Source organism: Sinocyclocheilus grahami, unplaced genomic scaffold (genome assembly GCF_001515645.1).
Source record: "Sinocyclocheilus grahami isolate Dianchi unplaced genomic scaffold, SAMN03320097.WGS_v1.1 scaffold7.1, whole genome shotgun sequence".
Lineage (NCBI taxonomy): Eukaryota > Metazoa > Chordata > Actinopteri > Cypriniformes > Cyprinidae > Sinocyclocheilus > Sinocyclocheilus grahami.
In genome coordinates this window covers 2,449,859-2,472,408 of record NW_015505186.1, presented here as the reverse complement: position 1 = coordinate 2,472,408, position 22,550 = coordinate 2,449,859, and the positions used below count along the sequence as shown (strand labels likewise).

The window sequence follows — 22,550 nt, the reverse complement described above, 5'->3', positions numbered from 1 at the left end:
ATATATTTGAAATAGAAATCCTTATAAATGTTGTGACTGTCCCTTTTGATCATGTTAACGCATCCATGCTGAACAGAAGTATCAATTTCTTTACTGAATATAAAAATTCCAAATGTGTGTGAAACAAAAACAATCAGATTTTCTACTCGCCTCTCCATCTTCCAGCTCTACATCCAGGAAGTCAAAGTCCCTGAAGACTCTGAACTGCTGCTCTGATGTGGTATCATCCAGAGTGTCCTCCCGGGTCCCATCCTCAGAGGACACCTGACTGGGTTGATGCTCCATGAGGTCCAGATCTCCACAGGATGAGAAGATCACCTGAGACAAACAAACATGACAGTGGAGTCAGCATGGAGTCTGGGTATGCAAAGAAAGTATCATGCAACGGTCCAATTACTACAATGCCTTGTAAGACTTAGACTTGTCTTTTATTTGTTATGGCATTAGATGCACAGTAATTAGGGTTTTTATTAATATAATATAATCACAGATTTAATCTATTATTCCTGCAGTCTATGAGACCAAAGTGATAAGTGTCATATAAAGCAACAGTGACAGTGAGGCCTTACAGATGGATTCTTGGTGAGGCCAACTTCCTGTCCGCAGAGTGATAGAACATTCACTAGCTTCTCTCTTGTTCGCTTCTGTTAAACAAAAGGAAAATACCAGTTGAAAAGCAGACGTAATGTAATCAGGAACAAAGACGAAGCTAAAATACACAGTTTAAAGCAGCACAAGAGAATGAAATTAAGTTTCCCTCCTTTGTACCTTGACTAATATGAACAGCATGAAATGTTTGTCACCTGTGATGATTGTGGCCGTTTCCAGCTGACTGGCACCAGGACGGTGTTTGAATTGGACCCTGAAGAGGTAGAGGACGTGCTACGGGTCACTGCGATCGCGCGGCCTTTCCCATCTCTCCCTCCTGATCCCTGCAGGTCATCATATCTGCGGCCAATAACCGGCGTCTGGACACAAACACATACATGCACACAATACATATATAACTCATTTAAAAACATATTTTACAATATAGACTGAACATAGACACGTAAACCCCTACACAAATATGAGCACTCCAGCACAACAACAGGCTCTGAGTAGTTTGTAGACACTCATAGACTCACTCTACCCATGAGTCACAGCCTTCCTGTAGATAAACAAGCATGTGTGGAAAAACAGCCTAATTGCTGAACTCCTTTTCATTGTGCACATGCTACATCTGGACAGGATATCACTACTTTCATCAGGGTGGACCAGAGGCAAGGACTCAATTCTAGGAACTGAGGGTTTCCTGTAGTAGTGCATGCAGCCACAAGAGGGCAATCATACACAAAGTTGGCTGCAAGAAGGTCTTTGTTATACCTGGAGAAAGCAGCACTTCTGGTAGTTCCTGCACCAGCTGAATGCAAATGGATATCATTCTCATTAACTTTCAATCAAACTAAGATTGTTTTAGGTTTTACGTTCATTAACTTATGTCCGTGGCGTCACCCGTATGTTTCTGAAGAGCATTTTTGAAGCTCAAACTTGCACGGAGATGGCTGTTGCCATCTTGGCTGCGTGTCACTCCCAGATAATCGAAAATGTGCAAAAAGGCGGGACGTGGGTGGTGACAGCAGCGGCAATCCACCTGTCACTCAAGTGGCCATGCCCTTAATTATGCATAACTTTAAGGCTTAATATAATTTAAACGGATGAGTTATAAAAAAAATTCACCCCCGGTTGCATTTTAAGTCACTTCCGTGTTGGTTTCAAGAGGGAGACCGGAAAGTTGCTGCTTGATTCAAACATCACACAAAAAGTAGTCACTTTTTCTTAACTTGCTCTATAAGGACATCACATCCTTTTGTTTATTAGGTTGCAGTTAAAACCCTCAGAGAGGCAGGATCTCAACCACACTTTATTCAGAGCGGTTATTAATCACAAATGCAGTCAAAACACATCTCCCCAAACTTCCATTGACTATTATCCCCATCTCTCCATCTGAAAGCAAGCTAAGAACCTGAGCGCCTTCCCTTTGGTCTAAAATATACCAAAAACAAAGGAAAAGGGTTATCATGGGATCTGATAACCAATGCATGTTCAAAAACAACAACACGGCCACACCTGAAGAGGTGAATGAGTCAGAGAACCTGTGGTGTATAATCTAACTGAAAACTGATATTTTCAAAAGTATTAACGTTGTTTTTGCCTACAACAAAGACAAAAAAGCATTCATATGAACAATTGAACAACAAAATGTATTGTGTGCACTGTGTAAAGTACCTCAGATATGTCAAAATGGAATTCCAGTGTCTTTCCTGGCAGGGCTTTAGATGAGCCATCCCACATCATACGGCTAACCTCCAGGTGGGCTAAGTCACCATGGGCATAGGACGGCAGGGATAGGCTGGCAGAACGGGAAACAACCAGCTTCAAAATGTTCAGAGCTTCCTTCCAGTGAACCGTCTAGAGGACACACACATATTGGTATGAAAAATGAGACTGAAATTCTTACAAATGACCAGATGAATCCTAAATCAAGTGGCTCAACAGAAGGATTTCACCTGTACAAATTTCTCGATGGTCTTTAGCACCTCTACATTGAAAGGTTTGACCTGAATTCCTGCCAAATCCATGTGGCTCAGCAGACTGTAGATGATCTGCAGCAGGGGCTGTTGCATGCTGGGTAATCCTTTATCTAGCAACTATGAAGAGAGCTGATATTAAATGGGTGCTCTTCACATATTATATCAGCTGCAGCATATCTATAATTTTGTGGCTTATATTTGGACATTTAAGCTTTAGGACAGCTCACCTCAGCCATATATGTCACCAGACTGAGTGTGATGTCCAAAAAGGCCTCATGCAAGTAGCGGCAGACCACATTAACCCACGAGAAGGGGTCTCTGGTGTAAGAACGAGTCTTATATAGAGTCATTACATGAGCTAGGTGAGAAAGTTTAGTGTTCTTGTCTTTCTCCTCCAGACACACCTAGAAAGCACACCAGAAACAGTCATATTAACAGTCATAAATTACATATAGTAAGTATTTAAACCTTTGGGAACTCATTAGATAATTGTATACTTATATGGTGTAATATTAATTATTTATTGTGGTCAGTTGTGTCACTACAGTTAGATATGTGTGCTGCTACTACTGACCAGCATTTTGTTGATCTAAATAAGGCTGCAGAAATATGGACACTAGCTGAGATTTTATTGTAAATACATGCATGCTGAGAGTCAGCTGTCTTGTTAAATGCCTAATAAGTCTAGAAAAAAACACTTTTGAAGTTGTATATAATACAGGATTAGGTGTTGAGAACGAGTCAAGTTGGTCTTCACATTTAGGTGTAAATGTCAATGAAGTGCAGGGTGTGTTTCATAATAGGAGTGTGTAGAGAAAAGGAGGCTGGGCAGACCTGTGCGATCCTCTCAGCGCTTTCTTTACAAAACTGAGTAGGGCTACCGAAGTGTTGCACCAAGTGAGGCAGCAGACAAAGCACGTTCAGAGGAAAACCTGAGCAGGCAGAGAATAAAACATGAAAAGAAGTGAAAGGAAAGCAGCTAAATATCACAGACATTTCAAAGTAGAACAATGTAAAAACATATCAGGGTGAGCAGCCTTCACTCTTATAGATTAAAGATACATTTGAATAGCAAGATTTTAAAACAAAAGTAAGCATGGATTTTAGGCTTTGGTTTAGTGTAATAAAATAGTGTATCAACATCTTGTTTTCTGTTGACGGAACACTAGAATCAACTCTTCAGTCTTGCTTCAGTATACAAATAGCTACAGGCAAGTAGACCAGTAGGTCTACTAACAAAAAAGACAACTTATGGTAACTAAGAAACCATTAACTAACAAAAAAAAGGCTTATGGACACAAAAGCTACCAACAAAACATGACATGACTCTGAATGCTCAAGCCAGCCTAGTTTAAACACACAGTTTGTACACTGACAAAGTCTACAAAGAGACGGGAGTAGTAAGCAAGCACTGTTTTTGTCACTCCTTTTGAGTCGTTTAGTCACATTTGACCTGTGTAAACAGGTTTTAAAATTGTGCCAACAGCATTCTACCCACCTATATACTGCGATGTGTCCACTACTGGTACTCGTGAAACAGGTGTAAGCTGACAGAACAGCTGAAGCGTAAGATCATTTGTGGCCGGAGAAGTGAATCCCTTCAGGAGCAGCTGCTGCAGCCCGGAAAAGCCACTCCACCTCAGCTGGGCCTGGAGCTTCTCTAGTCTCTCCCTGTTCTCTTGCAGATCCAACGGAACCCGTGCCAGCAGTTTGTGAACCAGCCTCAATGACATCTGGTATTCGAATTCAAAGTCTGACTCCATGAGTGACACCGCCACCCAGAAGACGGTGGCAAGCAGGTTGGCGGGGTGACTGGAGTGGGAGGGGTCAGTGATGACACTTGTGTCGGCGCGGGTTGAGTTGGAGGATGTACTGCGGGCCGATCGGGCGAGACCTTGTTGGGTACAGGCTTGGATGCGGTCCAACGTGGCACTGCGAGGAGGGTTGGAGGATGAGTTTTCCCCGCTTTCGCCAAACTTCTTAGGGACGGAGTAACTGCGCTGGTGCCTGTTCCGCTCGTTAGTGCCACCCTCTTGGTGCAGGTTCAGCTGCCCTGTGCTCTTACGGTTTGGGTTGAGCTTCCCGCTAACCAGGAAGTCTGGAGAGGAATCTCTGTACATGGAAGAGACATTGCAGGTATGTTAAGAAAAACAAATGAATAATTTAATATTTTTTTCCATCCTGCTATATTGTTTTTAATAATACCATTACAAAGTTTTGGTAAAAGTTTTTAATGTTTTTGAAAAAAATCTCTTATTCTTACCAAGGCTGCATTTATTGACCCATAATACAGAAAAACAGTAATATTGTGAAATGAACAGTAGTGTACCGTGGCTATAAAATATTTTAGGTTGAAATGGTAGGAAAACATAATATACAGCATGTAATTCTCACCTCGTCAAAGCTGCCATAAGTTCACTGTTGTTCAAACATTCAGCTAAATTATCCACAACAGACTCCAGAGTGAGTAAAATCTCCATTACGTAACCCTGGAAGGCAAAAAGATAAAAAATTATCGCAATAAGATTGAAACTAAGAATTATTTGACCACCAAATGCATTTAACCAATCGAGCTGAAATATTCCAGAGAACTATATAATTACAGCGTTTATTGCATGGATTTTTTTAATACTCTTGCTGATGGATGCACACCTGTACTTCATCCCCATGTTCCCCCACAACCTCCACCAGCCGTGAGAGCAGGTCGGACACTGCGTGGGCAGAGAGGGGTTGTCTCAGGGCGCGGAAGATCTGGAACGAGCGCCCAGCATAATGGCGGGAGGAGCTGCAGAGGGCCGTCTGCAAAGCAACGTCACTCAGCTGATGCTCTAGATGGAAATCTGACACATGACACTTATCAGTCGCTTATCAAACAACCACTGTTCCAATATAATGTATAGGGGATATTACATTCTGTAAATATGACACATACTGTAAATGCACTAACAATGTTTGGTAATTACCTGATTTGGACTCCTTGAACACAGAAACCACATGCCGCAAGAAGTTGGTGAGCTGCTCAGTGCTCTTAGAGTTGGGGTTCTTTGGCGTGATGTCTTCATGGCACCAAAGCGGTCCGAAAGCCCTGAGTAAGGACAGGACAGTACTCCATGCTCTGTACCACCACCACCACCACCAAAATCACAAATACATAAACTACTGCTCTCTAAATGGCTGATTTAATGACTCTGGGAAATGCCCAATAGTTTTGCTGGGGAAAAAATGGAAACAATATATATTTCGAGATATTTATCAAAATTGCCTGTGTGAATTTCAAATGTGAAACAAATAAAATAAAATGTATAATAAATGTATAATTTAAAAAAAACTATTTTAAGTAATTAAAATATTAAAAGAATAATAATTAATAATAAATGATGGTATAATTATTTAGAATTTTATTTAAAAATAAAAAATATTTTGATCTTTGGCCATTAGGGGATGTGTGACCTTATGAATATTTGATAGTTGATGCACCATCCATTTTGTCTTGTCATCCTGATAATCATATTTATGCATTCTAGATTAGTGTCTTATGTGCCTGAAAAAACCCTCCCATTTGAGTTTCAATCTATTTTCATCTACATATATCGAAACAACTGCTAAAAATCTGTATCTTTGCCACACACCTGGTGGTGAGGAACTCAATGAGCTTGTTGGTTTTCTCATCTGATTCTGTGGAGGACTCGTCCAGCTCCTCCAGGTCAGCAGTGATTTGTGGCAGGTTTCCGATGCTTCCTCCCAGGCTAACACTAGAGGAGGTGGAGGACGAGCTTAGTCCGGAATCCGCCACTGGTGATGTCTGCCACTCCCGCAGAAAGTTGAACCCCCCTGTTCAGACGAGAGTGTGGTTTAGTTACGCAATGCATGCAGGTTATAAACAGTACAGCAAATCTGTAAATACTTAAACATTTTTCTTTTCTTATTATTGTGTCTGCAGGCCTTGTTTCAAAATTAGGCTTTTCTCCATTTCAAATTCGCCAGTAGTCTTCGCTGCATGTCTGTACGATCAAAATAGTAGCCAAAACATCAAAAAAAATGTGATTTGTATTCCAAGCTTTAATTGTCAGCGGTGACTTTTCACATGTGTCTATTCAGGTGTCAGTAAACAAGGAAACAGAAACATCAGTGACATTCAGGATAAAAGATTAAACTTGGCAGGGTGTCTGTCCTAATTACCTCAGTCTCGTCTATAGTGAGAAAGACAAACAGCTGCCAAAAATACTTTGAATTCTATGCCAAAGAGAGTTAAATCCTCACCCTTGGGCTTTAGCTTCATAATAGTTACCTACTTCCTCATTTGTAAATTTAAGCTGTGTTGAAAATGTAGGTGTCTTCTCTTTGCTGCAAGTGATGTGACAAAATGAGGTCAGATGAGTTTAATGCAAAGTCTCTCTGGTTTTTTGTGTGCATTTATCTTGCTGTGCAAGTTGGCATGACTGTAATGTTCTTGTACAGTTGTTGTACTTAAAACAAGGAATTGTGGGTAAAGACCGTACCCAGAGGAAATTTTTACAGGTTGCTCTCCATATAACACGATTGAATTGAGTGTTCACTTTGTCTTAAATGTTTTTCCTGCAGACTTTTGTATCTGAGCACAATTTGAAACTTTACTGTGATTTTGGTTTTTATTGGAAATAAAACAAAACTTCTAGCAAGAAACTGGAATTATTTTTGCGCAATTAAATAAATAAACAGTCTATGTTTATTTCTGTCAGTTGTTGGTGTCTTTTTGTGTCATGTTGGATTCTGGGTAGAGAAATGATTGTACCTGTGTAGAGGTATTCGGGCTGGTAGCTGGATTTAACGGTGAGCGTCTTGTTGTCGCCAATCTCTCTGGTTAGTAACAGGACAGAGGCGATGACCTGGAAGTTGTTGTTGCAGGAGAGGGCGATGAGGAGATGCAGGAGTAACCTCTTGCTGTGCTCAAATACCTCTGGCCGGTAATGATCCAAACCTGAGAGGACAGAGATGCACAGGTAAATGAACTGAACTGATTTGAGCTGAATAGAAAAGAAGTCAATGAAGTGGACAGGAATGAACAACATTCTGAACCTGAACTAATTACTTTCAAAGGGTGTTCCCACTGTTGTACAGTTGCATAACGCGGATAATGCATCATGTATAATACATTCCAAGGAGAAGCACAGAACACAAAATATGGTTCTGTGCAACAATGCATACTTGTAATAGAGTGCAATTGTTCAGGAAATTTTTTTGCAAACATTTAAATTGTACAAATTTTCAGACTTGCCATGAGCACAGAAATTATATGTTGTTATTTGTGATTTGAAGTTCATTAAATATGCTTAATTGACCCTTCGCAAAAACCTGCCCCCCTCAGTTACTGTTGCTACGTCCGACAAGCTATGCTGCTCTCACGCCACACATCATGTTCTCACGCAGTGAAAAAGACATCACGGAGCAAAGTTGAAACTGACAACGCACCGACAGAAAAGACAGAGCAGGTTACTTCTGGTATGAAACAAATTCCCAGCAGGCATACAACGTCATAAGACGTTGATATTTGGTTAAATTTCAGTTGCGACATCGGGTGACCAAAATTCAATATCAATTCAATGTCTAATGTCAATGTTAATTTGATGTCCAATACCGACGGCAGCTGATGTTGATATTTGTTGCTTTTAGGTTGTGTAACCAAAATCCAACATTAAGTCAATGTCAAATTGGCGTCAAATACTGATGTCAACCTGGTTTTCATTCTCAACCAAAATGCAACATCTGTCTGACGTCATGTACAACGTCAACCTGACGTTATTTTGAATTCCTGTGCCTGCTGGGAAAGTCTCAGCTTTCAAATTTTTAATTTTTTAAGAAATTACAACAATATCTACTATTTTGTGGCTCTTTACTGTGCCGTGACAGATCGCTGTAGTGCCTCAGTTCAAGCGGCACGTGAACCGATCATCTCTTCCTCTTTACTAGTTATAGCATGAAATAAACATGAATCAACATCAGAAGGTATCGTTTCAACCTCGCAAAGATGTCAATACACCATTTTTCAAGTTCACGACATGGATACACTCTCCTGACTGGTTTGTTAGTTGGACAAAATGGCAGATTCTGCATTATGATTGGTCAGATCGCCTGTCAAACAAACTCCCTGCGAAGGGTGAATTACTGATCAAGAACTACACTAACCACAGCCCCACAGAGAATTCCACTGATGGAGTTATCATAGGAACAAAAGAATCATAAAATAGCAACTGCCCACTCCCACAATGCATCTATAAATATCTGAATACTATAAATCTATATTTTAATGTTGTTTTCATATTATTTATTAAATACAAGTTTCAAATATTTTTCATTTCAAATCAAAGTTTGTGGTGTTGTGATCCATTACTGAGCTTACAAATATTTTTTTAAGGAAAAATAAAGGGCATTGAAAAAGTGAACAGTCACTGTTGTGCTCTATATTTCTGGCCGAAAAACAAAAAATCACAGGTGCACCAAAAGACACAAAGAGGAACGTGTTGTGGGCAGGAGGTGCTGACGACATCAAGAGTCTGAGAGAGATAAGCCATGAGTAGGCAACTGCTGTAAAATGCTAGAGCAAACTAACACAAGTGGGTTTTATGGGATTGGCTTAATAAAATCCATTTGCTACGCATGAACAAAAGCAACTGTGTAAGGATGAGTTTATGGTGTAAATCCATGTATGTCTGTGTAAATGTTTTGAGAGTAGGAGGGTTGGCTTTCATAAATCTCTGTTATCATTCAGTCTGACTTCATTAAAATGCAAAGGAAGACAAAAGTATAAGGAAGGCTCGGCTGGTACCTGTGAAGGGGTCCCCGTGGGGTGATGGTCTCGGGCAGGTAGTCCACCAACGGGGCACAACTGCTGTAAAATGCTAGAGCAAACTAACACAAGTGGGTTTTATGGGATTGGCTTAATAAAATCCATTTGCTACACATGAACAAAAGCAACTGTGTAAGGATGAGTTTATGGTGTAAATCCATGTATGTCTGTGTAAATGTTTTGAGAGTAGGAGGGTTGGACATTTAACACCTTTCATAAATCTCTGTTCTCATTCAGTCTGACTTCATTAAAATGCAAAGGAAGACAAAAGTATAAGGAAGGCTCGGCTGGTACCTGTGAAGGGGTCCCCGTGGGGTGATGGTCTCGGGCAGGTAGTCCACCAACGGGGCCCAACAGCCTCCATTCACAGGCATGGGAAGAGGCTGAGGTCTGTTACTCTCCAATACACTGATCAACCAGGCAGCATACGGAGGTAGAGGGTCATCTGTTAACACACACAATAGGAGTCAAAACTCAGCTGGGCATTACAGTAAAACAGAGTTAATAAGACACCAACGTGAACAGGGTAACCAAAATACCATACCAAATATAATAATTTAATAAACTGGAATTAAATATTGACTCCAGAAAGTAGAAATAGACCAGAGTGATACAAGAGATGTGAAACCGGCACAGTTATGTTGGACACAATGGTAAAAAAATACACAGAATGCTATGACTGACCAATCACAATCAAGTATTCCAGAAAGCTTTATAATTAGAAACATTTTTAAATGTGTCTATAGTGTTACATACAATTTAACATAAAATTGGTCGAATCATCTGAATCTGAATTTCTATAACCAAAATAATTCAGGAAATATTTCTAAAATTTTCTTGAAATGTCTACTATCATAAAGTATTATATGTTATTTAATCTTTATATGAATCTACAAAATTAATCAATCTAAATAAACTGATAATTTTGAATAAAAATTATTAATGCATTAAAATTAAATAATAAATTAATACATTTTAATTCATTATTAATTTAAATTAAAGAGGAATTTCACTCTGTCACTTCATATTACCATCTGGTGCGATGAGTCGATTCAAAGCGCATCATGCAATTAACTTATCATTCATCTCCATTAGAGCTGCCATCTTGCCACTCGGCCATCAGCTGTCATGGCAGGTATGTAGGCAGGACAAAAGCTGGCAGTTCCCACACCCAAAACTCACAAATATGTGTGCACAACTAGTTGACATGCACATGCATGAGAGAATACACAGACAAATTCATGCGTCGTGACCATAATTTCAGTACCGAATTCCTTAATACGGAGACGCAATTCTCTAGTGAGCATGTATTATTGGTATATACAGTATGCACCAAAAGGTAAGTCACATGTACAGTTGTCAGTTGTTAGAAATTTAAAGCTGTAAAACAATGAGTGTAAATGTATCCTTAGTCATATGTGTCAGTGTGTGGATTGACAGCTGTGAACCATCTGTTGCTCTGTTCTGGTAATCTGGGGGATTACTGACTGTAACCTAAAAGTTGTCTGTGAACCGTAAAGTTGTCCATAACTACATCCATAATACAGGTCAGATGAAGAACTTACTCTTCTCCTCATCATAAGAACCTCCTGAGCTGTTGCTGTAGCGTGATTCCAGGCGGTTATGAGCCCGGGCTGCATTGCTTAACCTGAGAAAATGTGTGCACAAAATACATGTTAGGGAACATAAAATGCACATGCATATTGACATAACATGTATTAATTGGCTGCTCAGTAGCTGCCTACTTAGTATTTATGTGGTGGATGAGAACTTACAGCCCATGTGTTTTGGAGAATTTAGTGTATTAAAAAAATTTATTAATTAAAACTTTTTCTTAATTTTTTTAAGGAAATCAAAGTTACATGAAGAAAGATCTACCTCTCTTCATTCTCTCTGACGATCTTTGCCTCATCTGTCTCCTGGAAGCTTTCTTGCCCGGCCACTACCGTATTGCTGCTTGATGTTGTGCCTTTGCAAACAAACAAAAAACTGAATATTTAACTATTCTTAGGTCAGAACCATACATTGGGTTATAAAATTCAAAGCATTCAATACAGCACAACCCAGGGTTCTGCAATGGAATGGACCAAAGCCATAGAACTGTCACTGCTCAACTGAGCTAGTACTACGTTTATAAGCGACTATATGTTAATTTGCATACTCAATTATGTATTAATTGAATTACTGCTTTGAATAATTTACAGGTTATAGATCTTCTCTTCTGAAAAATCTTACATTTATTAGGAAATACATTTCTTCTGACAATGCATTGAAAATAAAAAAAAGGCTGCTAAACCCCCCAAGGGATATGTGCCTCACCTGAGGCCACAACAGAGGTTTTGTTGCTGGCAACAAAGCGGTAAAACGGTGGGTTGTCACAGTGTAGAACCACTGGGTTTACCGGGTCTGTCTGCTGAAGCTCAAAGAGCAACTCCTCCATGGTCTGAATGGTGTTGTTCCGACACAGATATATCACCACTTTCTTAATCTAAAAACAGTTCGAAACAAATTTAGTCCATTATAAGCATCTAATGATTAAAAGAGTGTCCATATGTGTGTTTTCCTTACATAAGGCAGCAGTGTAGTGTCACTGCTGACTCCACACAAGCTTATGAGGAACTGCAGCGTTATTCTCAGGTTGTTACTCCACTTGTCATTGGCCACAAGAGCATTCCAGGCATTCTCCATCTCAGGACCTGGGACTTCATCTCCATACTGATGGAAAACCACACAAAAACAACATTTTAGTTGATTGCCGAATCTTCAAAGAGGTCATTTTCAACACTTTCATTGCACTGTATTATAGCATTGTGTAATGTAAGGCAATAATTCTTGCATAAACGTCATAAATAATCATAATTTAGCCTTCCTCTCCTCCTCATCCTCTTTGCAGTCTGGTAGATTCAACTGAGATATTAAAGATATCTACAATAATTTGAGCCTTTTTCATTTGGATGGGTTGAGTCATTACCACAACTGGCTATTTACACAATGCAGTGCCTCTCACCTTTGCAGTCATGAACATGAGGTTATTTAGGACCAGTGAGGTGGCCTGCAGAGAGCCCCAACCGTTGCCTTTGAGCCTGTGGGTGATTCCCAGGTTGTCAGACTGCTCACGAGCCTCTTCCTCTGGAGTGCACGGGCTGGAGGTCGGGGGAAGCAGTCCTGTATCAACCAGCTCTATATTGTTCAGCCACGGCAGCAGGTAGGTCAGCATGATCTGTCTGCCATTAGGGTGAGTGGTGGAGAACCTCTGGCTGACCTCTGCATGTGTGAAAAAAATTAGTGGGCAGGTTTAGTGCAAGATCAAAAGTTGAGCTGCAGAACAATAACAGAGCACGTTCAACCAGGCCCATTCTTTTGCATGTAGGTGTTGATTTGCTTTTGGTGGAGCAACAGTTTGGTGACGCATCCAAACATGTGGCTAAGAGCTATTCCTTGTAAAGCATGAGTAAGTGTGTCACAGACACAGCATGCACACCCTACCTGAGAAGAGTGGCAGGGTGAGTTCAGGATACATGCAGGCCAGCTGATTTGAGAGCTGGAAGAGTGAGACGCTGTATAGTGGCGGTAAAGGACCATGTGTGCCATACAGGATATTTCCTGATTTCTGCCCCACAATCCTCTTTGAGTAAACGGACAACTTGGACTCTAGAACCTGCATGACATAGAAAAAAAATAGAAAAAATATTTTAGAGCTAGCAATGTATTTATTTATTTATTTTTGGAGGGAAAACTTGTATATACATTACTTTCTAACTCTTATAAAAACATGCATAAATAAATCTTTCAGCCATAGAAAATACAAGAAAGGCAAGTAAAAATCTGAACAACTGATTGAAAAAAATGCATCAGGTACCTGCATGAGCTGCATGGATATCTCGTAAAGCTCTCTGCTTGTGTCAGATGACTTAAACAACACCAGATTCAAAAGGGTCACAATGTCACACGGATAATTCCTGAAAAGTAAGAACAAAACACAGATTAAAAAAAATGTATGATCTGCTTTCTGAAAATGTCATTAAAGGTGACCATGGCAATGAGGAAGGCTCCAATTACCTGCTACCGCACACAGTAGCAATAGCTTTGAAGCACCCTGAAGCGAGCTGGTATGATCCAGTGAAGCAGCGATCCACAGCCCAGTTAAAAAGATTCACCTGATCTGGGTTCAGTTCCAGGAGCAAGATAACAACCTCACAGCCCAGCCGATGCACCTGCAGCCCAGGGTGGTGATATAAATGTGAGTGTTTAAATTTGTGCTTTTCCCATAATCAAAGCAGAATTAAAGTTATTCCAATGTGCTAGTCATTAATCTCAACTTTAATTGCAAACCTAAACAAACAAGATAAAACTCATTTAAATGGTTGACAACACAGAATCAATAAAGTCAATAAAGCAGAAAAGCAAATAAAACAAAATGTGCTCACAGGCCAGTCCTGACAGGCTTGTTGGTTAAGTTTTAATGACAGGCATTAGACCTGATAAAAAGCAGCTATAAAATTTAAACAGGAAGCCTGTCCAACATCAACAGGTTAAGACAAAGACTACAGCTGACACAGGAACCGTTCCAAATATAAAAAGGAGCGAGTGAATGCTTACCCGGAGATCATGGCAGGCTAAGATATTGTCCAGCCACTTGTACAGGTATCCGTCTGTAGAAAGACCCACATGAGCTGCATGGATATCTCGTAAATCTCTCTGCTTGTGTCAGATGACTTAAACAACACCAGATTCAAAAGGGTCACAATGTCACACGGATAATTCCTGAAAAGTAAGAACAAAACACAGATTAAAAAAAATGTATGATCTGCTTTCTGAAAATGTCATTAAAGGTGACCATGGCAATGAGGAAGGCTCAAATTACCTGCTACCGCACACAGTAGCAATAGCTTTGAAGCACCCTGAAGCGAGCTGGTATGATCCAGTGAAGCAGCGATCCACAGCCCAGTTAAAAAGATTCACCTGATCTGGGTTCAGTTCCAGGAGCAAGATAACAACCTCACAGCCCAGCCGATGCACCTGCAGCCCAGGGCGGTGATATAAATGTGAGTGTTTAAATTTGTGCTTTTCCCATAATCAAAGCAGAATTAAAGTTATTCCAATGTGCTAGTCATTAATCTCAACTTTAATTGCAAACCTAAACAAACAAGATAAAACTCATTTAAATGGTTGACAACACAGAATCAATAAAGTCAATAAAGCAGAAAAGCAAATAAAACAAAATGTGCTCACAGGCCAGTCCTGACAGGCTTGTTGGTTAAGTTTTAATGACAGGCATTAGACCTGATAAAAAGCAGCTATAAAATTTAAACAGGAAGCCTGTCCAACATCAACAGGTTAAGACAAAGACTACAGCTGACACAGGAACCGTTCCAAATATAAAAAGGAGCGAGTGAATGCTTACCCGGAGATCATGGCAGGCTAAGATATTGTCCAGCCACTTGTACAGGTATCCGTCTGTAGAAAGACCCACGTTATCGAACACAGGGCCACAGCATAATACCGCTGACATAGCCTGACAACAAACCATGTACACACAGAAACAAAGCATTACATAAAAGAAAATTTCATAACAGAGCTCAATGGTTTGGAGCATGTGGACAAACCACAGTTCCGACAGGAATAAGACTTTAAAATGAATCTTCATCATGAGACTGAAATTACACACTGCTTTTAAACTTAACACACAAGGTACTTCTTTCTAACAGCCCTGATCCACTGTGACACACACAGAAAAGGCTTTTCACACCTTCTACTAAAAAAAAAAGTCAGAGCATCTGGTACTGCCAAGTGCATGCCTTTTTGGACAAAGACTGTGTAGAGAGCTTGGGGAATTTTCCGCAAGACACCCGCCAGTTTTTAATTGAGCATACAGGTACTTTCCAGATTGGATTTCAGATGTTTTCACTTGATTTAGTACTGCTAACATGACTGTATCTTTTCTTCCTTCAAGTGACATGAGCCAAAGAGACAAATGGCACCGAACAAATTCTAAACTTCCTTTTTCTTTAATTACAAGATATGTCTATCTATATGCCAAGTATGAGGGAATAAAGTCTCGTTTGATAAAATGCCTTGCCAGATTTTTAATCCAGGTTTACCTTCAAAGCGCAGTACTGGTAGCGTGTGATCTGATGGTTGCGATCACTATAGCGGTCCAGAGGTGTGAACATGACACTGAAGGGTCCGGCCCACTGGCTGAAGAGAATGAAGAGGTGATGCCTCAAGCTCTGCTGGGGGAACAATAACCGCCTGTTGTGGACTAAAGAGAAAAACACCAATGAGACTTGAGGAAAATTGTTTAATATCTCTTTGCTCTCAGCTTGGTACAGTGTAAAACATGTTTGGACAGGCAGCTTAAAATAGAAAATGAACTGGTATTGTTCAACATTACAGTTTAAAAGTTTGGGTTGGTAAGATTTTTTAAGCTTTTAAAAGAAGTTTCTTATGCCAACCAAATCTACATTCAATTTAAAGAAAATTGTGAAATATTATTACAATTTAAAATAACTGTTTTATATATATGTCACATAATCCTTCAGAAATCATCTTAATATGCTGATTTGGTACTCAGAAAACATTTTTAATAATTTTAATATATACAGTATGTAACACTTTTATGAAAACTGATACTTTTTGATGAATAAAGTTCAAAAGAGCATAATTTATTTGAAATAAAACTCTTTTTTGACATTATAAATGTCTTTACTGTCACTTTTGAGTTTGTCATATTTGTTCATAAAAAATACCAATCTAATTTTTTCAGTATGTTAACACTAAACAGCCCTACCTCACAACCATCATTTGATTTGAGAGCTAGCTGTGATGCAGGGCTTCTGGTGGGCTTATGTAGGCTGCTTGTGTGTCAGAGGGGATGTTGTGCTTTGCTGGTCTGAGGGTTTTCTTGGTCAGTCAGCACGTATTAATCAGAGCCAGAACGGTTCTATTCGTACTCGTAGCTCTGCTCCTGGGCCTTTAATAAGTGACTCATTCAGTGTTAGAGCCTACTGAGCCTTTGAAAAGATGGCTTGTTTGGATAACCTTAGACACCAAGACACATGTATCAATGGCTCTATTATATCAGTTAAAATATCTGACCCACTTTCATTATGGTCTTTAGTATGATGGAGTATACTTGGGAGTATTTCCAGTATTTATTGTACACTGGGAAAGATATTTGAGATGCTAATGCTAATTTTTAAATCCTAAAAGAGATAAGGGATATTCAAAATAATGGCTCTGTGCGTTACCTGGAACACACTGGATGAGGTTTGCCACCATTCCACTGAAATGAGCTCTCATGTCTTTCAAAATGTCCAGCTCTTTGTCATTCTCTGCTTCTAAGAGCATCCGTGTCAGATCGACATACTCCAGGAAAAGGGCTCCTAGAGCCAGGGAATCTCGTTCCAACGCCCCATTGGTACTGCAGAGAAGAAAACAGATGCACAAGGGATTTTTACAAGACTTTCCCTTTCCCTTTTTAATTTAACAGAGGTCAAAGACCTGCTTTGTTGTGAAACAAGATCAGTTTAGAAAGGTAAACCCAGGATTTGACTATTTAAGTCCACAAAACTGGCCTGGTGGGGAGAGTGGACAAGTTCACCTGTCACTGATGACCCCTGAGTCAGCAAGAAGCTCAAAGATACGCAGCAGCTGCAGCCGGAGCAGATCTCTCCGCTCTCTCCGCTTCTTATTCTACAGAGACAGAAAGAAAGAACAACACAGAGAGAGTCAATTTACATCTAAAAATGTGCATGAGCACTGCCACTGCACTATGGACCATTACGTTATTTGTGGGGTTTCCAACGTTTCCAAAGAGCTGCATTAGGACAGAGCTCTCACCTCAGGTCTCCTCTCCAGAGCTTCTTTCATTAGAGGATGGAGTTCTTCCACCAGCTCCCTAATCAAACACACATGTATGAAACAGTCATGAGAAATCCGCAGAATGAAAGCAACATAAATATGTTTTTGACTCCAAAGCCTGGTGGGAATATGGCTTTATTATGCAGTGTGCTGCTATGACTTCATAACTGACATAATAAGTCAAAATTAAAATCAATATGTCTAGGGTTGAAAAGCCTTAACCATTACGTTATTTGTGGGGTTTCCAACGTTTCCAAAGAGCTGCATTAGGACAGAGCTCTCACCTCAGGTCTTCTCTCCAGAGCTTCTTTCATTAGAGGATGGAGTTCTTCCACCAGCTCCCTAATCAAACACACATGTATGAAACAGTCATGAGAAATCCGCAGAATGAAAGCAACATAAATATGTTTTTGACTCCAAAGCCTGGTGGGAATATGGCTTTATTATGCAGTGTGCTGCTATGACTTCATAACTGACATAATAAGTCAAAATTAAAATCAATATGTCTATGGTTGAAAAGCCTTTAAGTTACATTAAATAGTTTGTGCTCAGTGTTATTCTAGTATTTTTATACAATAATATAGTATTTATTAATATTTTGAATTAATATATTTTCTGTCATTTTAATTTAGTTTTAGTAAATTTGTTTTAATTTTTTTTATAATATTTATTTTTAGCTTACCTTAGTCATTTCAGTAGTTTATGTTAAACATCTATTTTTAGGTAGTTGCCAGGGCAACATTTCCAATTTCATGGAATTCTAACATTCTAATAGTTCGAATAGTTTTTAAAATACTATGATTCTAATAGCTTTTCATCTTATATTTATATTTTGTTTCACCTGCATTCAAATGACTGAAAACATTTTTTAATAGTTCTAGCTTCAGTGAACTACTAGTAGAGTCTTGCGGAATCTGTAGATATCTGTCCACTTCTAAATAACGGCACACGTCAGAATGGAATGACAGTCATCTCTGCTATTTTGTTTGACACACACATTACTTGCTGCTCTTTTCATTTGCTGTTCTCAAACACATATTTTTCATAGCTTCCTCACTGTGTGTGGCAAAAGACCAGAGCAGTTACCTGAGTTCTTTTATATATTTGATGTAAAACTGCCCTGGTTTAAGAAATAACCCTATGAAAACTATGAAAATCTAGTTTTGGACACAAATATGCTAAATAGCACACTGGGTTCAGAAAGAAGCTTCTTTATTAAAAACAATACCTGAACACAAGGGAATTTGTTCGTCCAAAGCCAAGGACTAGAGACTCCGTGATCTCTAAACTCTCCGATCTCATGAGAGGAACCAGCTGTTTCAGGAGCCAAGCCACTGATGGTGTGCCTATCACCTGATCATAAACACATACATGTTCTCATGACATCACAGTTCTTTCATTTTCCGAATCATGACTGCTACGGGTGTAATGTACCTTGTTGTCATACGTGACACTGCCATCAGGTGTGGTAGCCATGATTTCAGGTGTAGAGGCTCTCAGGTGACCTGGACTCATGATACTAGGTTTGGCAACACCGAGGCACAATATCAGGTAATTCCTCCACAGCGTCACATAGCCATCGGCTGGACCAGACGTGCTGGTCTTTTTGGCATAAACGGGACTGCTGTGGGGGGGGACCAGAGAAAGGGGCTCAAAAATAATTTCTACTGGGGACATGAATGTCTATTCTTCAAACAATTTTTTCTGACAGCACTCGTGCTAAAAATCATCAAAACGGCAAGTTTTAAGAGTAAAGATAATGTAAATACTCACTTTGGGTCAACTAGTGGCATAAGCAGCTGTAGACGTGTGAATGCGTAGGGCCAGGCGTAGCTGAGCGCGGTGGAGCAGTGCTTAGGGAGGTGATCCGGCCTAAGGAAGCTATAGAGGCAGAGAACCCAGGGGTCCTTCACAGACTGAGCGAAGATCCACACGTGAGACGGGCTCTTTACATCATAGTGGCTGTTTACCAAGCGTGCATTCCACTCTACCAGCCACTGCAGGTCCACGTGATGATTCATGGGCAGGGTGGCCTTCACAGAACACAGATTTTAATAGCTGAACTTGAGCAAGCATGCATGAGTGTTATGAAACATTTGTTGACCTATAAAAGCCTTGTGGCACAAATCAATTTTATGCAAGTAGAGGCCAATACTGAGAACGACACATAAACATATGGATATACAAACAGAAACACATCCGCTGGGGTAATGAGAAATGCCTACAGAGTCAGAGACGGCCACATGGACGAAACTCTCCAGCACGCTGGGGGCCAGTTGGTCCATAACCTCGATCATGGATTTATCGTCATCCTGAGAGCAGAATCACATGACAGTCATGAGGCTCTTGCTGAATAATGTTTATGCTGCACTAACAGGTCTAGTACTGATTAGTATTATGTCTAAAATCAATCTACTTCATGTATATGCATATTTAGGATGATTTCAACTGGTCACATGACATCAAATGCAATTCAATACATTCAGTCAATAAGCTTTAGTGCCAACCTAATGTTTGGTTATTATCTGTGTGTTTTAAATTATTTTAACTATAAAACTAATTTCTTTTATTTTCTATTTAATTCTCTTTTCCATTTCAAACTATTGTTATTCAAATTATTTCTGTTCTATTTTACTTGTTATATTTCTGTTCTTGTCTACTCTATTTCATTTCTCTATTCTATTGTCATTTTCTATTCTATGCATATTCTATTCTATTATCTTTTTTCTATTCTATGCTATCTTTTTTGCTTCACTATTTTCTTTTTCTATTTTATCAGATTCTATTATATCTTTTCTGTTCTTTTTTATTCTATCATCTTTTTTCTAATCTGATTCTGTTCTGTTTTGTCTGTCTTATTCGTCTATGCTATCTTCTATTCTGTTTCTTTTTTCTTTTTTACTACTTAGTCTTTTATAATTCTATCTGATTTTATTCTGTTCTGTTCCTTTCTCTTGTATTGTGTTGTCTTTTTTCTATTTTATGCTATCTTTATTTCTTTACTATATTCCCCTTTTCTACAAGATTCTATTGTGTCTTTTTCTATTCTAATTGTTTTTATTATATTCTGTCTTTATCTATAATATATTATTCTGCCTTGTTCTGTGTAATTCTGCTTTAATTAGTTGTTTGGTTTAATTACTTGGTTTTGTGTTGTGTTTTTCTGGCCTAATCTGCTAAAGTTCCAGCAGATTGTCTTACCTCGGCTTGTCCGATGGCTGTAAACAGGCAGCGTATCTCTCGGAGGACGGACACAGCCAGTTTGCGGGTGCTGGTCTGGCAGGAGCACAGCAGAAGCAGGGCCAGACCCTCCACAGCATGCAGCACCGTGGAGTGAGGACTGCGCTCGGGTGGCAGTCTGGAGCTCCCGCTGCTGTGAGTTCCCATCTGAGGTCAACAAATATATACACATACACACGATCATGCCCACAACTCCAAAGAACTGTTTACATTGGCGAAATAAGCACAGCCAGCAAAGAGAACATTTTCATGCAAACGTCAAGTGGCACATAATGCTGATACCTCCGCCGAGCGTTTTCCAGGCGCCTGTATCGCCAGCCTCCACTGCGTCAGGAAATGCAGCAGCAGTTTAACAGACGAGTCCTGCAGGCCCTGCTGTGTGTCCTGCACTTCACGCAGCAGGAAGTTAGTGTACCCGAACAGCACGTCTTCTCGCCAGTCGGAGAAGTCTAGCAGCAGACTCTGCAGGGAATTCTGGGCAATGAGTCTGAGTTCATCATCCATGTGGACCGTCAGCCTGCAAAATGCAAAAAGAAAAACAATCAGTGACAATTATAGCTTTTTATTGCACGGTGCATTGTTTAGTCAAAGGGTGTGTGGTGAACCTCACCTGGCCAAGAGATCGATGAGCTCAATTTTGGACAGGCCATCTGGCAGGATACGGGGAATGGCCGCAACACACGTCCGGAACAAGTCAATCTTCGGTTTTCTCTCACCCCTGACCCGAGAAAGAGAGGGGATGAGTTATGCAAAAGTAAACAATGTGAGAAACAAAAGGAAACAGGAAAAAAAGAGAATGTCAAACTGTCTAAACAGGGTGTGTGGGCTGGATGTGACTCATACAGTATGTTGTCTGGTTGTGAGCTTTCCCTTCACCCACTCATGTTACACTCAGAGTTAAATAATAGGTGGAGACAGGCCAGAAACAGCTGCTTACGTGATCATATCCTCAGGTTCCTTGTTAAGCATCTGGGCATTGGTGAGCATCATGCAGCGGCCCACCTCTTTGTCCAAGTGCCTCAGGATGTTATCAATGGCCTTCCTGACCTGGGAGTAATACAGTGCCATACCTGCAGGGAATGGCATAAACAATCCAGACTATAAAAAACTGTAAGATGCACAACAAACTCAAGCACACACAAGCAGGTGTTCACAATATCAGTGGCCTGACCTATAAGTTTTGCTTCCTCCTCAGTTAGAGTTTTGCTGAGGTAGGTTTTTTTCTTCTTCAGAGTGTTCCCAGAAGGCAAAGTGGCCCCTGTGTTCGGCATGGGTGGTTCACCATCTTTCTGCTGCAGGTTATCGGCTATGACGAGGAATGCTCTCAGAGCAATGTTCATTCTCTGGACATACACCAAACAGATATCAGAAAATAAACCAAATATGCATTTTCTCATGACAAGATCTCAACTCAGTCTACTGGGATGAATGCATTTGTATGAGTTTACTTTGCTATACAGAAATTTTCCAACACTCAGCAAATCACATACTATTTTAATTCTATAATAATTTTTTTTGAGCATTTTAGGTAGAATTTATAATTAAGCTTCATGTAAAAACATTAGAACATTTGAAACAAACATGTGGGGGTGTGTGATAAACATTACCTCTGGATTTAAACTGAAAGCTTTGGCTGATTTTCCAACACTCAGCAGATCACATATTATTTCTTTCATTGCAAAATCCAGCCTTTCCTGTAGAAATGAGAGAAACAAAGATGATATTACTGTGTGTTATATGAAAAAGCCATGACACAAAAACATAGATGTGTAGCTAATATTTTCTTAGATGCTTATCAGGTGTACAAAGGTGTGTGGGTGTCAAACCTGGGCAATGAACTGAATTATCTTGACAAATATGTTGAGCGGCATGTCTCTAGGAACGACGCTCCGTGAACCCTTAGGGAACAGCGTTGATATGATTGAGGTGAGGCGGCTGGAATGGATAAAAATATAAAAACGTCATCATAACAGATGTCAATCATCAGAATCAACATTATCAAATCTTACTCTTCATCATCACTGGCAGTGTAATGCATTTGAAATATCCAT

General features: G+C 39.8%; 1 protein-coding gene across 1 annotated transcript in view; it reads right to left on the bottom strand.

Moving 5' to 3' along the window:
• The window catches only part of LOC107589495 (protein furry homolog), a 45,568-nt gene that overhangs the window by 4,618 nt on the left and 18,400 nt on the right, over positions 1 to 22,550 (bottom strand). The window contains exons 13-51 of the mRNA XM_016277946.1: positions 22,326 to 22,434; positions 22,107 to 22,193; positions 21,671 to 21,842; positions 21,437 to 21,569; positions 21,110 to 21,217; positions 20,782 to 21,016; positions 20,461 to 20,646; positions 19,485 to 19,571; positions 19,033 to 19,292; positions 18,694 to 18,883; positions 18,488 to 18,612; positions 17,544 to 17,601; positions 17,000 to 17,091; positions 16,647 to 16,819; positions 15,498 to 15,658; positions 14,801 to 14,911; positions 14,261 to 14,415; positions 13,256 to 13,355; positions 12,883 to 13,054; positions 12,404 to 12,660; positions 11,965 to 12,111; positions 11,716 to 11,884; positions 11,275 to 11,365; positions 10,962 to 11,044; positions 9,691 to 9,841; positions 9,040 to 9,103; positions 7,345 to 7,576; positions 6,203 to 6,404; positions 5,537 to 5,688; positions 5,226 to 5,413; positions 4,968 to 5,062; positions 4,072 to 4,685; positions 3,408 to 3,505; positions 2,801 to 2,977; positions 2,550 to 2,690; positions 2,269 to 2,451; positions 804 to 968; positions 570 to 644; positions 151 to 318 (exon numbers count right to left, since the gene is read on the bottom strand). Coding sequence (XP_016133432.1) covers positions 151 to 318; positions 570 to 644; positions 804 to 968; positions 2,269 to 2,451; positions 2,550 to 2,690; positions 2,801 to 2,977; positions 3,408 to 3,505; positions 4,072 to 4,685; positions 4,968 to 5,062; positions 5,226 to 5,413; positions 5,537 to 5,688; positions 6,203 to 6,404; positions 7,345 to 7,576; positions 9,040 to 9,103; positions 9,691 to 9,841; positions 10,962 to 11,044; positions 11,275 to 11,365; positions 11,716 to 11,884; positions 11,965 to 12,111; positions 12,404 to 12,660; positions 12,883 to 13,054; positions 13,256 to 13,355; positions 14,261 to 14,415; positions 14,801 to 14,911; positions 15,498 to 15,658; positions 16,647 to 16,819; positions 17,000 to 17,091; positions 17,544 to 17,601; positions 18,488 to 18,612; positions 18,694 to 18,883; positions 19,033 to 19,292; positions 19,485 to 19,571; positions 20,461 to 20,646; positions 20,782 to 21,016; positions 21,110 to 21,217; positions 21,437 to 21,569; positions 21,671 to 21,842; positions 22,107 to 22,193; positions 22,326 to 22,434 — 6,166 coding nt within the window. The remainder of the gene's footprint in view (positions 1 to 150; positions 319 to 569; positions 645 to 803; positions 969 to 2,268; positions 2,452 to 2,549; positions 2,691 to 2,800; positions 2,978 to 3,407; positions 3,506 to 4,071; positions 4,686 to 4,967; positions 5,063 to 5,225; positions 5,414 to 5,536; positions 5,689 to 6,202; positions 6,405 to 7,344; positions 7,577 to 9,039; positions 9,104 to 9,690; positions 9,842 to 10,961; positions 11,045 to 11,274; positions 11,366 to 11,715; positions 11,885 to 11,964; positions 12,112 to 12,403; positions 12,661 to 12,882; positions 13,055 to 13,255; positions 13,356 to 14,260; positions 14,416 to 14,800; positions 14,912 to 15,497; positions 15,659 to 16,646; positions 16,820 to 16,999; positions 17,092 to 17,543; positions 17,602 to 18,487; positions 18,613 to 18,693; positions 18,884 to 19,032; positions 19,293 to 19,484; positions 19,572 to 20,460; positions 20,647 to 20,781; positions 21,017 to 21,109; positions 21,218 to 21,436; positions 21,570 to 21,670; positions 21,843 to 22,106; positions 22,194 to 22,325; positions 22,435 to 22,550) is intronic.